Source organism: Hylaeus anthracinus, unplaced genomic scaffold, assembly GCF_026225885.1.
Source record: "Hylaeus anthracinus isolate JK02 unplaced genomic scaffold, UHH_iyHylAnth1.0_haploid 12002, whole genome shotgun sequence".
NCBI classification, from domain to species: domain Eukaryota; kingdom Metazoa; phylum Arthropoda; class Insecta; order Hymenoptera; family Colletidae; genus Hylaeus; species Hylaeus anthracinus.
Genome location: NW_026534349.1, coordinates 3,386,471 through 3,401,362, shown reverse-complemented (window position 1 = coordinate 3,401,362; position 14,892 = coordinate 3,386,471). Strand labels below are relative to the sequence as shown.

General features: G+C 51.1%; 1 protein-coding gene across 1 annotated transcript in view; it reads left to right on the top strand.

The window, feature by feature from the left end:
* Positions 1 to 14,892, top strand: part of LOC128891548 (uncharacterized) — a 113,240-nt gene that overhangs the window by 77,730 nt on the left and 20,618 nt on the right. The window contains 33 exon segments of the mRNA XM_054151111.1: positions 1 to 321; positions 388 to 702; positions 775 to 1,110; positions 1,184 to 1,486; positions 1,638 to 1,940; positions 2,024 to 2,341; positions 2,610 to 2,930; positions 3,003 to 3,314; positions 3,385 to 3,720; positions 3,791 to 4,093; positions 4,375 to 4,680; positions 4,777 to 5,094; positions 5,490 to 5,807; positions 5,912 to 6,226; positions 6,320 to 6,646; positions 6,723 to 7,019; positions 7,105 to 7,410; positions 7,493 to 7,810; positions 7,897 to 8,223; positions 8,502 to 8,816; positions 8,892 to 9,215; positions 9,292 to 9,594; positions 9,671 to 9,976; positions 10,207 to 10,515; positions 10,596 to 10,907; positions 11,312 to 11,626; positions 11,716 to 12,045; positions 12,172 to 12,477; positions 12,577 to 12,882; positions 13,316 to 13,630; positions 13,706 to 14,029; positions 14,109 to 14,423; positions 14,512 to 14,838. Of these exon segments, the coding sequence (XP_054007086.1) occupies positions 1 to 321; positions 388 to 702; positions 775 to 1,110; positions 1,184 to 1,486; positions 1,638 to 1,940; positions 2,024 to 2,341; positions 2,610 to 2,930; positions 3,003 to 3,314; positions 3,385 to 3,720; positions 3,791 to 4,093; positions 4,375 to 4,680; positions 4,777 to 5,094; positions 5,490 to 5,807; positions 5,912 to 6,226; positions 6,320 to 6,646; positions 6,723 to 7,019; positions 7,105 to 7,410; positions 7,493 to 7,810; positions 7,897 to 8,223; positions 8,502 to 8,816; positions 8,892 to 9,215; positions 9,292 to 9,594; positions 9,671 to 9,976; positions 10,207 to 10,515; positions 10,596 to 10,907; positions 11,312 to 11,626; positions 11,716 to 12,045; positions 12,172 to 12,477; positions 12,577 to 12,882; positions 13,316 to 13,630; positions 13,706 to 14,029; positions 14,109 to 14,423; positions 14,512 to 14,838 (10,407 nt within the window).

The following is a 14,892-nucleotide window of genomic DNA, read 5'->3' as shown; positions in this document are numbered from 1 at the left end:
TCATACCGATGTACGTGCCAAAGCCTTGCGTGCCGTCTCCTTGCGGCGCAAACGCCCTCTGCAAAGAGAGGAACGGAGCAGGATCGTGCTCCTGTCTGGAAGGATACATCGGGAACCCGTACGAGGGTTGCCGACCGGAGTGCGTCATAAATTCGGACTGCGTTCCAAGCAAGAGCTGCGTCAGCTTCAAGTGCGAAGATCCGTGTCCCGGCACTTGTGGCCAGAACGCGATCTGCCAAGTGATCAATCACCTGCCCACCTGCAGTTGCTTGCCTAGATTCACGGGAGATCCATTCAGATACTGCCGCGAGGAAGAGATAGGTACGTGGCAGATGTCCTGTCGTAGACGAGTGCTTCCAACTCTTCAGACAACGTTTTGCTCGATAGTTACCCGACCGAGCCTGACGGATTCTTGCCAACCATCGCCGTGCGGGCCCAACAGCGTCTGCAGGGAGAACAACGGCCAGGCGGTTTGTTCGTGCTCACCAGGATATCTCGGTTCTCCGCCAGGATGCAGGCCGGAATGCGTGGCGAGCGCGGAGTGCGCCTCCAACCGCGCGTGCGTTAACCAGAAGTGCGTGGATCCTTGTCCAGATCCTTGCGGGAGGAACGCCGTTTGCAGAGTCATCAACCGCAATCCGATATGCTCCTGTCAGCAAGATTTCACCGGGGACGCGTTCTCCGTCTGTTTCCCTATTCCACGTTCGTATCTGTTTCACTTTTTACGCGCAAACAACCGCGGGAATAGTTGTGCTCACTTCCGAACCCCTGCAGGTCCACCGCCGGAGTCATTCAGACCTTCCCAGCAAGACCCGTGTTTGCCAAGCCCTTGTGGCCCGTATTCGCAGTGTCGAAACATCGGAGGAAATCCTTCTTGTTCTTGCTCGGCTTCGTATATCGGTGTCCCACCGAATTGCAGGCCAGAGTGCACTATTAACGCGGAGTGCTCCAGCGCGTTGGCTTGCATCAGGGAGAGGTGCTCGGACCCTTGTCCAGGATCTTGCGGTATAGGAGCTAGGTGCACCGTTCTGAATCACGTCCCGATGTGTGCTTGCCCCGAGGGCTACACGGGAGATCCCTTCACCAGCTGCGTCTTGGCGCCCGTCTCACGTGAGAATCTCTTCGGCACTTTGCTAGCCCTATGGTCCGAATAAGCACATTCTCATACCCGATTTGTATACAGCCGAGGAACCTGTCTCAGACCCCTGCAACCCGTCACCGTGTGGTGCGAACGCGCTATGTCGCGACGGCAGTTGCACGTGCCTTCCGGAATATCAAGGAGACCCCTACACCGGTTGTCGACCCGAATGCATCATGAACACCGATTGCGCCCGTGACAGGGCGTGCGCGAGGAACAAGTGCGTCGATCCGTGCACAGGAACTTGCGGTCAGAACGCCCAGTGTCAGACCATAAATCACATTCCGATGTGCAATTGTCCGGCGGGGATGGCTGGAAACGCTTTCGTTTCCTGTTCTCCGGTGCAGGGTATAATAATTGTTTTGTTTAATAATATGAAAATCGAGATAGTCATACGAGCATGCTACGTCTCAGGCTGGATTTTTATAATATCGAGAATCGTCTTCTTTGTTGATTTCAATTTTTTGAGATTCCATTTGAATATCCTCTTTTCCAAAAGATGTAGCGACGAACCCTTGCTCGCCATCGCCCTGTGGACCGAACAGTCACTGTCAAGAAGTGAACGGAGTCGCGGTCTGCAAGTGCGTGGAAGGTTTCCTTGGAAATCCACCGACTTGCAGGCCAGAGTGCATCGTCAGCTCGGATTGCGAGCTGACGAAAGCCTGCATCAATCAGAAGTGCGCGGATCCCTGCCCAGGTTCTTGCGCTGTGAGAGCAGAGTGCTCCGTGGTCAACCACAACCCCATTTGTAGATGTCCACCCAGTATGACCGGTGATCCGTTCACTATTTGCACAGCCATAGGTGAGACGTCGAACGTATCTTGAGACATTCCGCGAGAGCCTCGAGAAACGATCCTAACGATGATTCTTTGATTCCCTCTTCAGTGGAACAGCCTTCGGAACCGATAAACCCATGTTTCCCGTCACCTTGTGGCCCGAACGCTCAGTGCCAGGTGGTAAACCAAGCCCCAGCGTGCTCGTGTTTACCAGAATTTTCGGGAACACCTCCGAATTGTAGGCCCGAGTGTGTGATTAACAACGACTGTCCGACTCGTCAAGCTTGCGTCGATCAAAAATGCAGGGACCCGTGTCCTGATTTGTGCGGAGCCAACGCAGAGTGCAGCGTGTTCAGCCACACTCCGATTTGTTCCTGCAGTTCAGGATTCACTGGAGATCCGTTCGTTCGGTGCACTCCAGTTCCAAGTGAGTTCGGTTTTCTGAAAACGTGTCCAGCTTTCACGAATCCCGATAGAAAGTATCGGTACACTGATCAATCTCTAAAAGAAGTGCGTGAAATTGTAATTCATTTACTTCTTTCTATATCTATTCTACACATTTCCAAGAATATGTAGAATATCATTGATAACAAAATTTTTTGGAAAATCGATCGGTGTACGAATACATTCTCCGCCCACTGTATCCATGAAAGCATATTATCCTTTCACTGAAACGATTCTTCTCCACCCCATAGTCGAAAGCGAAAGACCAACCCCATGCAGTCCATCGCCATGCGGGGCGAACGCAGTGTGCAAAGTATCAGGAAACGCAGGTGCCTGTACCTGTTTGCCGGATTACGTAGGGAATCCCTACGAAGGTTGCAGACCCGAATGTGTCGTGAACTCCGACTGTCCTGTGAACCTTGCATGCGTGAGATCGAAGTGCCAAGATCCTTGTCCTGGAGCGTGCGGTCAGAACGCCATATGCAACGCTGTGAACCACGCGCCGATGTGCGCGTGCATTCAGGGATACTCTGGAGATCCTTTCAGATACTGCAGTCTAAGTCCAGTGAATCGTAAGAGTCGCTCGATTATCCGCTAGCTAAGAATAATAGTAAAAGGATCAACATGTACGTATTTATTTTTAGAAGAACCTTCGCCAGTCGACCCTTGCAATCCAACGCCCTGCGGTCCAAACAGCGAATGTCGCGTGAACAACAACCAACCGGTGTGCACTTGTCTCGCGACGTACATGGGCAGCCCGCCAAATTGCAGACCCGAGTGCGTGGCCAGCACAGACTGTCTCCTAACTCGTGTCTGCGCGAATCAGAAATGCGTCGACCCGTGTCCCAGTTCGTGTGGCATGAACGCCAACTGCAGAGCCATCAACCACAGTCCGATCTGTTTCTGTAACAACGGATTCACCGGCGATCCGTTTACCGCTTGCTTCCGCGCTCCTGGTACGATCTGTGAATTCAATTTTCCGCGCATCGCTCGATATCCCGTACGCTAACCACTTAAATTCTCCAGAAACCCCCGCAGAACCCTCGCCATCGGTACAAAGGGATCCCTGTCAGCCGTCTCCCTGTGGTCCAAACGCGATCTGCCAAACTGTGGGCCAGACGCCAGCTTGCACTTGCTCGCCAGACTATCGCGGCAGCCCTCCAAACTGCAGACCCGAGTGCACCATCAATTCCGAGTGTCCCACTAATCAAGCTTGCATCCGAGAGAAGTGCAGGGACCCCTGTCCAGGTTCTTGCGGCTTTAACGCTCAATGCTCCGTGTTCAATCACGTACCTATGTGCTCCTGTATCGAAGGGTTCACGGGAGATCCCTTCAGCCAATGCAATCAACAGGCTACACCCAGTGAGTAACGGTTCCCAAAAATCATTCGTAGTCCAGAAATCTTGACTGATTTCGAAACTTTTCCACCCAGTCGAACCAACAGAAGTAGATTTGTGCAATCCGTCCCCTTGCGGTCCGAATGCTCAGTGCGACAACGGAATATGCTCTTGTTTACCTGAGTACTACGGGGATTCGACGATCGGCTGTCGACCGGAATGCGTGCTCAATAACGATTGTCCTCGAGACAGAGCTTGCGTGAGGAACAAGTGCGAGGATCCCTGCCAGGGGACCTGCGCGAGCAACGCGGTGTGCAACGTGGTGAACCACGTGCCAATGTGTAGCTGTCCAGCTGGTTTCGAAGGCAACGCGTTTGCCTACTGTCGTCCTGCCATAGGTAATAGTACTTCCTATCGTCGAAGAGTATACGGTCCCATAAATATTTCTACCTTCTATGTCTGTTAAAGAAATCTGTCTGAATTAAATGCTAGGTTTCATATTTTCAAATAAATGTTTCACACTTGTTTGCATTTATAATGGTATATTTATTTGAAAATATCGAACCTATTGATTGAATTAGACAATTTCTTTTTGTCAATAGACATAGAAGCTACGAATATTTATGGGACTAACTGTACGTAGAACTCGCGACGTTTATCGACGATGATCTTTTAATAGCCGATGTACCATCCACCCCGTGCACCCCGTCACCCTGTGGACCGAACAGCCAGTGTCGAGTCAATAACGGTCAAGCAACCTGCAGCTGCGTGCCAGGCTATTTAGGAAACCCTCCAAACTGTCGTTCCGAGTGCATAGTCAGCTCCGACTGTCCTCCGAACGAGATTTGCTCGAATCAAAAGTGCAGGAATCCTTGTATAGGTACTTGCGGCTTGGGAGCCAGGTGTACGGTAGCCAATCGCAACCCTATATGCCACTGCCCCGAAGAATTCACCGGAGATCCGTTCGTACGATGCGTACCGATTCGTAAGTTCCGCTTGGATATTATTTTAGGTGAAAGTGGAGCGCGTCGAGAACATCCGAGTAAATTATGATCGAATGTTCGAATAACGAAATTTATAGCGCCAGTGGTCCAAGAACCGATAAACGTTTGCCAGCCATCGCCCTGCGGACCCAACGCTCAATGCCAAATCTCAGGGAACTCGCCATCTTGTACCTGTTTGTCCGATTTTATCGGTTCTCCGCCGAATTGCAGACCTGAATGCGTCAGCAACAGCGAGTGCCCCAGTCATCAAGCGTGCGTTAACCGGAAGTGCAGAGACCCGTGCGTCGGTTCTTGTGGAACAAACGCCCAATGCCGAACAGTCAGTCACACACCCATGTGTTACTGTGGATCAGACTACACGGGCGACCCTTTCACGTACTGCTCCGTTAGGCCCAGTAAGCTTTCTTTGGTACATCACATCGAATTGGATCGCTGCAAGAGATTTTTTTTGCCCTCCATTTAACGTTAATTTATCGCGGATGAAAGATCATTTTTTTTTTTTTTTTAACACTAAACTTCTTACTAAAATTTTCAATGCTGGTCTGAGATTAGTCTGAAATGCAAAAATATTTTACGTGAAACTGAATCGAACAGTTGGTTTAGCGTTACCTCCCATGCGTTGAAATCTCCGGAGTTACGTAGACGCTCCTGTTTACCATGCATTTAAATCACTGTGCTTCAATTCTATCCGACTTCCTGCACCAACCCAATACTGTGTTTTTATTTAAATTATATGAAATCGCTACAAATAGCCAGAAGTTTGATCGTTGATATCCTCCATCGGTTTCAGTCGAAGACCAGCAGATAAATCCGTGTTCGCCATTGCCCTGCGGACCGAACGCTCAGTGCACCGAAAGAAACAACGTAGGTGCCTGCGCGTGTCTTCCTGGCTACACAGGGAACCCTTACGAAGGATGCAGGCCAGAATGTGTCCTGGATTCCGACTGCTCGCCCACTCGGGCTTGCGTTAATTCAAAGTGTATCGATCCCTGTCCAGGGACATGTGGAACGAACGCGGAATGCTACGTTGTCAATCACCGAGCGTCTTGCTCTTGTTATCCTAGCTACACAGGCGACCCTTACCGATATTGCTCCGTTCAGCAAGACGGTGAGTCGAGGTTAACCAAATTTTTATACTAAAACCTCTCTTACCTATCAAAGTACAATCGTGTCTCGCTGGACAATCGAGTCATCCTATAAATTATCCTTCAGTTTCCGACGTCAGCGTAACCGATCCGTGTGGTACGTCTCAATGCGGTCCGAACAGCCAGTGCAGAGTACTGAATGGAGTAGCTGTCTGCTCTTGCCTTCCAACTTTTATCGGTACACCGCCAGCGTGCAGATCGGAATGCACCCTCAGCTCGGACTGCCCCGCCGACAAAGCATGCGAGCGACAAAAGTGCATAAATCCGTGTCCCTCCTCCTGTGGACAGAACTCGGATTGTAGAGTCATCAATCACTCGCCTATTTGTACTTGCACGATGGGATACACCGGCAATCCGTTCACTATATGTTTCCCAGTTCCATGTGAGTATAGTTTCCGAATGGCGAACACCGCGCAAAAGCTGTGAATGTCGAAGCATTTCTATTAACACCAACGACCGACATTCCATATTTTAGTGACACCACCCGTCTCGAACGACGTCATTCCAAAAGATCCCTGCATTCCATCGCCTTGCGGCGCTTATTCGGAGTGTCGAGACATTGGCGGATTACCCTCGTGCTCCTGCCTAGCCACGTACATGGGAAGTCCTCCGAATTGTCGGCCGGAGTGTACGCTCAACTCGGACTGCGCTCCCAACATGGCCTGCATGCAACAAAGATGCAGGGACCCTTGTCCAGGCTCGTGTGGTCTTCAAGCGCTATGCGCCGTACTCAATCACGTTCCGACATGCACCTGCCAGCCTGGTTACACCGGAGATCCCTTCACCAACTGCGTCCTCGATCGTAAGATTTCCCATTCGCGTCAATTTACTACATATTTCAAAGTTGTTCCCGCGTCTACTGCAACCATGCATTGCAGAACGCCCGATCGAACCGAATCCGTGCGGGATGTGCGGACCTAACACACAGTGCGACGACGGCGTTTGCACCTGCTTGCCAGAGTATTCCGGTGACCCATACGCAGGTTGTCGGCCGGAGTGTGTCTTGAGCAACGAGTGTCCAGCATCCAGAGCTTGTGTCCGAAACAAATGCGTGGATCCTTGCGTGGGCGTTTGCGGACAAAACGCGTTGTGCAACGTTTTCAACCATATCCCCATATGCAGTTGTCCGTCAGGAACATCAGGAAACGCGTTCTTGCTCTGTTCCCCCGAGCTAGGTACACTTCTCGGATTTCAAAGGAATTCTCGATCGAAAGATTCGGTTCGAAAATGTTCTGTAAAATAATTCTCCGACACTTTTAGTAACAACAATCAGCGATCCCTGCAACCCGTCGCCCTGTGGTCCCAACAGTCTGTGCAGACAGAACAACATGCAAGCCGTATGCTCTTGCGTGAGCGGGTACGTAGGCGCTCCTCCGACTTGCAGACCCGAGTGCGCTGTCAGTTCAGACTGTCCATTGAACGAGGCGTGTACCAACCAACGGTGCCAAGATCCTTGCCCAGGAAGCTGCGGGATCAACGCGGACTGCAGCGTGGTCAATCACAACCCGATATGCGTCTGCCGCGATAGGATGACCGGCGATCCTTTCGTCAGTTGCTACCCACTGCGTAAGAACGCCAATTCGTAGTCTGAGATACCTCGCTCCACCAACGAACACGTAGACTAACGAAAGCTTCTTAATCCTTGAAGCCGCGAGACCGTTACCTCCAGTCGATCCTTGCCAACCGTCGCCATGCGGCCCCAACGCGGACTGCCAAGTAATAAACGACCAACCATCCTGCTCGTGTAGGCGAGAATTCATTGGATCGCCTCCTAACTGTCGTCCAGAGTGCATCAGCAACAGCGAGTGTCCCTATCAACTGGCGTGCATCGGCCACAGGTGCCAGGACCCTTGCGTCAACTCCTGCGGCGTGAACGCGGTTTGCAATGTCGTCAGTCACACGCCTATGTGTGCCTGTACGAATGGTTACACCGGTGATCCGTTTACCCAATGTTCTCCGCAGCCGTGTAAGAACCTTCGAGTCTTTTCAACTATTCTCGAGTCTACCGCGAGTAGTAAGAAAATTTCTAAGTTCCTCTTACCACGATTTTAGTCGACGCGCCAGTCGGCAGACCAGACCCCTGCAGCCCGTCGCCGTGCGGTGCCAATAGCGTGTGTCGCGTTCAGCAGAACACCGGGTCTTGCACCTGCCAAGACGATTACATCGGGAATCCTTACGAAGGATGCAGACCCGAATGCACGCTCAGCTCGGATTGTCCGTCCAATCGAGCCTGCATCCGTTCCAAGTGCACAGACCCCTGTCCTGGAACTTGCGGTCAAAACGCTCAGTGTTACGTTATCAACCACGCTCCAGCTTGCAGCTGCTTCGAACGGTACACGGGAGATCCTTTCGTGTACTGCTCCCCTATGAGAGAACCGCGTAAGATTTCAAAATGTGTAGAACGAATAATACATAGAGTGTCCCGTAACTGGTGGTACAACCGAGCAGGGGGTGAATCTACGTGAAAAATTGATTCGAAAATGTTCAAACTTATTTTCTTCGAATATAAAGCGTCGTATGAATAAATTTTATTGTACATTTTCGATTCAATTTTTTACGTAGAATCATCCCTTACTCCCTTGTACCACCAGTTACGGGACACCTTGTAGAATGAAACAGATGGGTCAGGATGATAGACGACGTTTGTCCTCTTGCAGTTCCTGGACCCAACACCGTTAGCCCTTGCGAACCGTCGCCCTGCGGCCCGTACAGCCAATGTCGAGAGATCAACGGCCAGGCCACGTGTTCTTGTTTACCAACTTACACAGGAACACCCCCGAATTGCAGACCAGAGTGCACCGTTAGCTCCGATTGCCCGTTGAATCTCGCGTGCAGGAACAACAAGTGCGTCGATCCCTGTCCCGACTCTTGCGGTCAGCAGACCACGTGCAGGGTCGTGAATCACAGTCCCATATGCTCCTGCAGGCCAGGTTTCACCGGTGATCCGTTCACTCGGTGCTTCTCGAGTCCACGTAAGCATCGAGAGTCTAGGGAAACTTTGAATCGTTGTACTTAACGAATAGTCGAAACCAATCGTCCAATTTCAGCTCCAGCTGTTACGGACCCACCGATCGATCCCTGTATCAACTCGCCCTGCGGACCGAACTCTCAGTGTCGCAACATCAACGGATCTCCCTCGTGCTCTTGCGCCCTAAACTACATCGGTGCTCCACCGAACTGTCGTCCAGAGTGCGTGGTCAACACCGATTGTCCCAGAAATCAAGCTTGCATTCGCGACAAATGTCAGGATCCTTGCCCAGGCTCCTGCGGTCTGAACAGCGTCTGCGCGGTCCACAATCACATTCCCGTTTGCACGTGCTTGGAAGGTTACACGGGAGATCCTTTCAGCATCTGCCAGCCCAAACCAATCAGTAAGATATAACCTGAAAACGTAGAAATCATATTCGTGAGACAGATTTTGTTAATACATACCCGATGACGAAGTAGGAGACGAACCTGTGACAGACCCATGCAGCAATTCTCCATGCGGACCGAACGCCGATTGCGACAACGGCGTTTGTGCTTGCATTCCCGAGTACACTGGAAACCCGTACGTCGGTTGTCGGCCCGAATGCGTGCTCAGCACCGACTGTCCAAACAACAGAGCGTGCATAAGAAACAAATGCGTGGATCCTTGCCCCGGAGCTTGCGGCCAGAACGCTCTTTGCAACGCGATCAATCACGTACCTATGTGCAGTTGTCCTCCCAACACCGCTGGCAACGCTCTGGTCGTGTGTTCGCCTATGCGAGGTTTTTATAATCAATTTAATCGCTTTCTGACGAGTAATCAGTCTAGATGCAAGTCTCATGAATTATCGAATCACAGCTCCCACGACGACGAGACCGTGCAACCCATCACCCTGCGGTCCAAACAGTATCTGTCGTGAGTTAAACGACCAAGCAGTGTGCACTTGCGCCCCCGACTACCTCGGAACGCCACCTTTATGTAGACCAGAATGCGTCATCAGTTCCGATTGTCGCATGAACGAGGCTTGCGTGAATCAAAAATGCAGAAATCCGTGTCTAGGAACGTGTGGCGTTGGGGCGCAATGCCTAGTGGTTAACCACAACCCCGTGTGCTCCTGTCCAGAGCGTTACACCGGAGACCCCTTCGTCAGATGCGAAATGATCAGTAAGGCAACGAATGAAAGATTGATCGCGTGTGAAGTCAATGTTGCGAGTTCTCCTAGGTGAAGCGAATCCTAGGTGAAGCTAGTTCACTTGAACATTTTCCCCGCCACCACGGTATAAATGAAAGAAAAGAAGTGCGAACTCGACGAACGTTGACTTTACGCAAGGTCGTAAAGTTGCGGCCCATGCGAGCGAAACGAGTCGATAACGGTACCTTCCTTTTCGTAGAAGATATAATAGTGCCCACGAACCCCTGCCAGCCGTCGCCCTGCGGACCGTACACCCAGTGCCGAGTGATCAATGACGTCCCATCCTGTACATGTCTACCTGAATATACGGGAACCCCGCCCAACTGCAAACCCGAGTGCATAGCCAGCTCCGAGTGCCCCAGCCACCAAACCTGCGTCCGACAGAAATGCGTAGATCCCTGTCCGGGTCTATGCGGGGAGAGTGCAGAGTGTCACGTAGCCTATCACGTGCCCCACTGCGTTTGTCCAAACGGTTTCACCGGTGACCCGTACTCTCGTTGCTCGATAATAAGTAAGAAAGAAGAACCATCGGAAGACGAACGCGGTGTTCGCGATACCGACACTAATCCATGTAATTTTGCATTGTTCTAGTTCGTGACCCGGAACCCTCGCCCTGCGCGGAAGGCACATGCGGCACGAACGCGTTGTGCAGAGAACGAGACGGTATCGGGATTTGTTATTGCCCACCTGAGTACATTGGCAACGCATACGTGGGCTGTAGGCCCGAATGCGTCATTAACCCCGATTGCCCGTCCAACAAAATGTGCGTGCGAAACAAGTGCCAAGACCCATGCCCTGGAACCTGCGGCCAGAACGCCGAGTGCACGGTCGTTAACCATCAGCCAGTCTGCTCGTGTCGGTCGGGATTCACTGGCGATCCGTTTGTCGTGTGTACCGTGGATAGTAAGTTCAAACGAGTCCCTACGAAGGCGCGAATAGTCGAATTAAGACTTTTTTAAGAATTTCAACAAGTATCGCCTTGTAGGAAACGACAAGAGGAAACTTTTTTTTATATGGTTACGGTTCATTAGGACGACGTTTAGTTTCGAAAATAGAAATTGAAAACTTGCAAATCCTTTCTCCCGACATTCGATTGGATTTACATGAATGTATATTTTAAAATGCAATCGAATTACGGAGGAAAGCAACGACCAATGTTTCCGATTCTTATTTTCGAAACTGAACGTCAGACGAACGAATCGGAAATATAAAATATTTTCGTCTGGTCATTCTCTGCAAGACGATGTTTTTTTAAGACGTGCTTTGACTTTTCAATCAAAGGGTTAACAGCTCCGTTTGTTTCCCAGTAATGGTCCCAACGAAAGAGAACCTGTGTAACCCATCGCCCTGCGGACCCAACAGTCAGTGCAGAGAAGTATCTGGTCAGGCCGTGTGTTCGTGCCTGCCTACCTACGTCGGCACACCACCTGGATGTAGACCCGAGTGCGTTGCTAGCTCCGAGTGTCCCACTCAGCTCGCGTGCAAGGACTACAAATGTACAAACCCGTGCCCGAGTCCCTGCGGACTGAACACTAAGTGCATCGTCGTTAACCACAGTCCCATATGTAGTTGCATGCCCGGCTACAGCGGCGATCCTTTCACTATCTGCACTCAAATTCCACGTAAGATGTTCCACCAGATCCATAGAACGTTTTCCACTCGCGCGTCGGGAAGATCGTACGATGAACGTTTCGTTAATCACGACTTTCAGCTGTCTCGATCCCTGGCCCAACGGAGAAAGACCCGTGCGTACCATCCCCGTGCGGCAATTTCGCCCAGTGCAGAAATATCCGCGGCACTCCTGCCTGCACGTGCTTAGAGAGCTACATCGGTCAGCCACCCAACTGCAGACCCGAGTGCACGATCAACTCCGAATGTCAAAGCGACATGGCCTGCGTCAACATGAAGTGTAGAGACCCGTGCCCTGGTTCCTGCGGTTCCGGTGCCCTGTGCGCGGTCATGAATCACATTCCCGTGTGCAACTGTCCCGAAGGTTTCACAGGAAATCCCTTCACGCTTTGTCAGTTACTGCCAGCGACACGTAAGGACCCTTGCCACCTTTTATACCCAAAGCAGTTTCACGTATCATTTGTTTTAGGAATTTATAAAAGAGCCACGGGCTGTACTAATCGGTCAGGATTTATTGACAACACGTTTGACTTTACAGCTCCAACGCCACCGCTAGAAGACGAATGTAGCTCGTCACCCTGCGGTCCCAACGCCGCGTGCACGAACGGCGTTTGCATGTGTCTACCGGAATTCCAAGGAAACCCGTACCTAGGATGTCGACCCGAATGCGTCCTAAATTCAGACTGCCCCAGAGACAGAGCCTGCTCGCGTAATAGGTGTACGGACCCCTGTCCTGGAATCTGTGGTTTCAGTGCCATTTGTACAGTGATCAATCACGTGCCCATGTGTAGCTGTCCTGGAAACATGACTGGCAACGCGTTTAGTCGATGTAACCCTCTGACAGGTATTCAACCATCTCTCCTGTATGAAACTTTTCGCACGATACTTGCCATGGTCCCGTGGCGAACGATTCGAATAACCTGATACTTTTTGTTTTTGTCAGATGTGATACCCACTAATCCGTGTAGTCCGACACCATGCGGACCCAATAGCGAATGCCGCACCGTAAACGGTCAAGCGGTCTGCTCGTGCATCAGAGGATACTTAGGAAGTCCGCCGACCTGTAGACCCGAGTGCATAGTCAGCACAGACTGCCCGCAAAACGAAGCCTGTAGCAATCAGAGGTGTATAAACCCCTGTCCTGGATCTTGCGGCATCGGAGCCAGCTGCAACGTCGTCAACCATAATCCTATATGCAGCTGTCCGTTGCGTTACACTGGAAATCCATTCGTTCAGTGCACGTTCTCCTGTAAGAGTTCGCTGCGATCCCGGTTCATTCGTTCTTTTCAGGCTATACAGCAGGCCCTCGACTTTCGCACACAATTGGTTCCTGAAAGTGCGTGCGAATGTCGAATGTTCGAAAATTGTGTTTTAAAGTATTTATTTATCGATATGTATGCATAACTCGTTAACATCTTCATCGTTGACGTCCATGTTTATTCATTGGGCTAACTATTTCATCTGTGATAGTTTCCGGTGCTTTTTCTAAAATTTGTAAAATCACCATTTGTGCGCATAATTGTTTCCAGGAACAATTTTTCATCGTTTGCCATTTCCTTTTGGCTTAAAAAGTACAAGTTTTAAAAACGTGCCGAAGTCGAGGACCGCCTGTATTTGCATCGATAGACCAGGAGTCTATTGCCGCATCCATCCATATGAAAACGAGGTGATCTTTATTCCAGACGTTGAACCTGAAACGATAGATCCCTGTCAGCCATCGCCCTGCGGTCCGAACTCTCAGTGCCAAGTGATCAACGACTCTCCCTCGTGCTCGTGCACGCCTGGGTACTCTGGCAGCCCGCCAAATTGCAGACCGGAGTGCGTCAGTAACGGGGAGTGTCCTAGTCAGTTAGCTTGTATCAATCAGAAGTGCCAGGACCCTTGCGTCGATTCCTGCGGTGCCAGCGCGAGTTGCCATGTCGTTAGTCACACTCCTATGTGCACCTGCCTGAGCGGTTACACTGGCGATCCGTTCACTCAGTGTGTCTTTAAAGAACGTAAGAGGAGCTTCTCCAAAGATTTTCAGTTTGCTGTTTGGTCGCGACGTTGCTCCTAATCCTCCTACTTTACAGCTGTGAATATACCTGCACCCGTTGACCCCTGCAACCCATCGCCCTGCGGATCGAACGCTGTCTGCAAAGAATCGAACGGCGCCGGCTCCTGTAACTGCATTCCTAATTATATCGGGAACCCCTACGATGGATGTCGACCCGAGTGTCTCTTGAACTCCGACTGCCACCCGAGTCAAGCCTGCATGAACAACAGATGCAGGGATCCCTGTCCAGGAACCTGCGGTCGTAACGCCGAATGTCACGTTATCAATCACCTGCCAGTGTGCGAGTGTTATCCTAGTCACACTGGAAACGCCTTTGTCCTCTGTTTACCTATCGCACCAGGTAACGAAACCACTCCCGAGAAACGCTAGCTTCGAGCTGAACTATATAACGTGGCCTGTAACAACAAACTCCTTTATAGAAACTGACCAAACGATCGGTAAACCCTGCAACCCGTCTCCCTGTGGACCCAATAGTCAATGCAGACCGATCAACGGACAGTCGGTGTGCTCGTGTTTACCGGAGTTCTTGGGCAGTCCACCTGCGTGCAGACCCGAGTGCACGGTCAGCGCCGAATGTCCCACGAATTTGGCGTGTATCAACAGAAAGTGTATCGATCCCTGTCCTGGATCTTGCGGCTCGAGCACGAGGTGCGAAACGATCAATCACAGAGCCATATGCTCCTGCCAACCAGGCTTCACTGGTGACCCGCTCGTTGCTTGTTTCGATATGCCAAGTAAGTCTCCTGTCCGATAGGTCTTGTCTTCCGTACAGTCCAAATTTCATTGAGATTGAACTTTCATTGAGTAAATATTCGTTTATAGTTGGAAAACCTGCTCCCGGACCGACGTACGCGAATCCATGCGCGCCTTCGCCGTGCGGGCCCTACTCGGAATGTCGGAATATAAATTCCCAGGCCTCGTGTGCCTGCTTGCCAGACTACATGGGAACGCCACCGAATTGTAGACCGGAGTGTATACGAAATTCCGATTGTCCCAGCAACCAGGCGTGCATTCAGAAGAAATGTCGATACCCTTGCGAAGGCGTATGCGGCGTAGGAGCCCAATGCTCGGTGATAAATCACACTCCGATTTGCACTTGTCCGGAAGGCTACACAGGCGACTCTTTCGTCAGGTGTTCGCCCGCGATAGGTACGACTGTTTCCACCGTAACGACGCGAAATACACTTTGCCTTCGCGTAATTG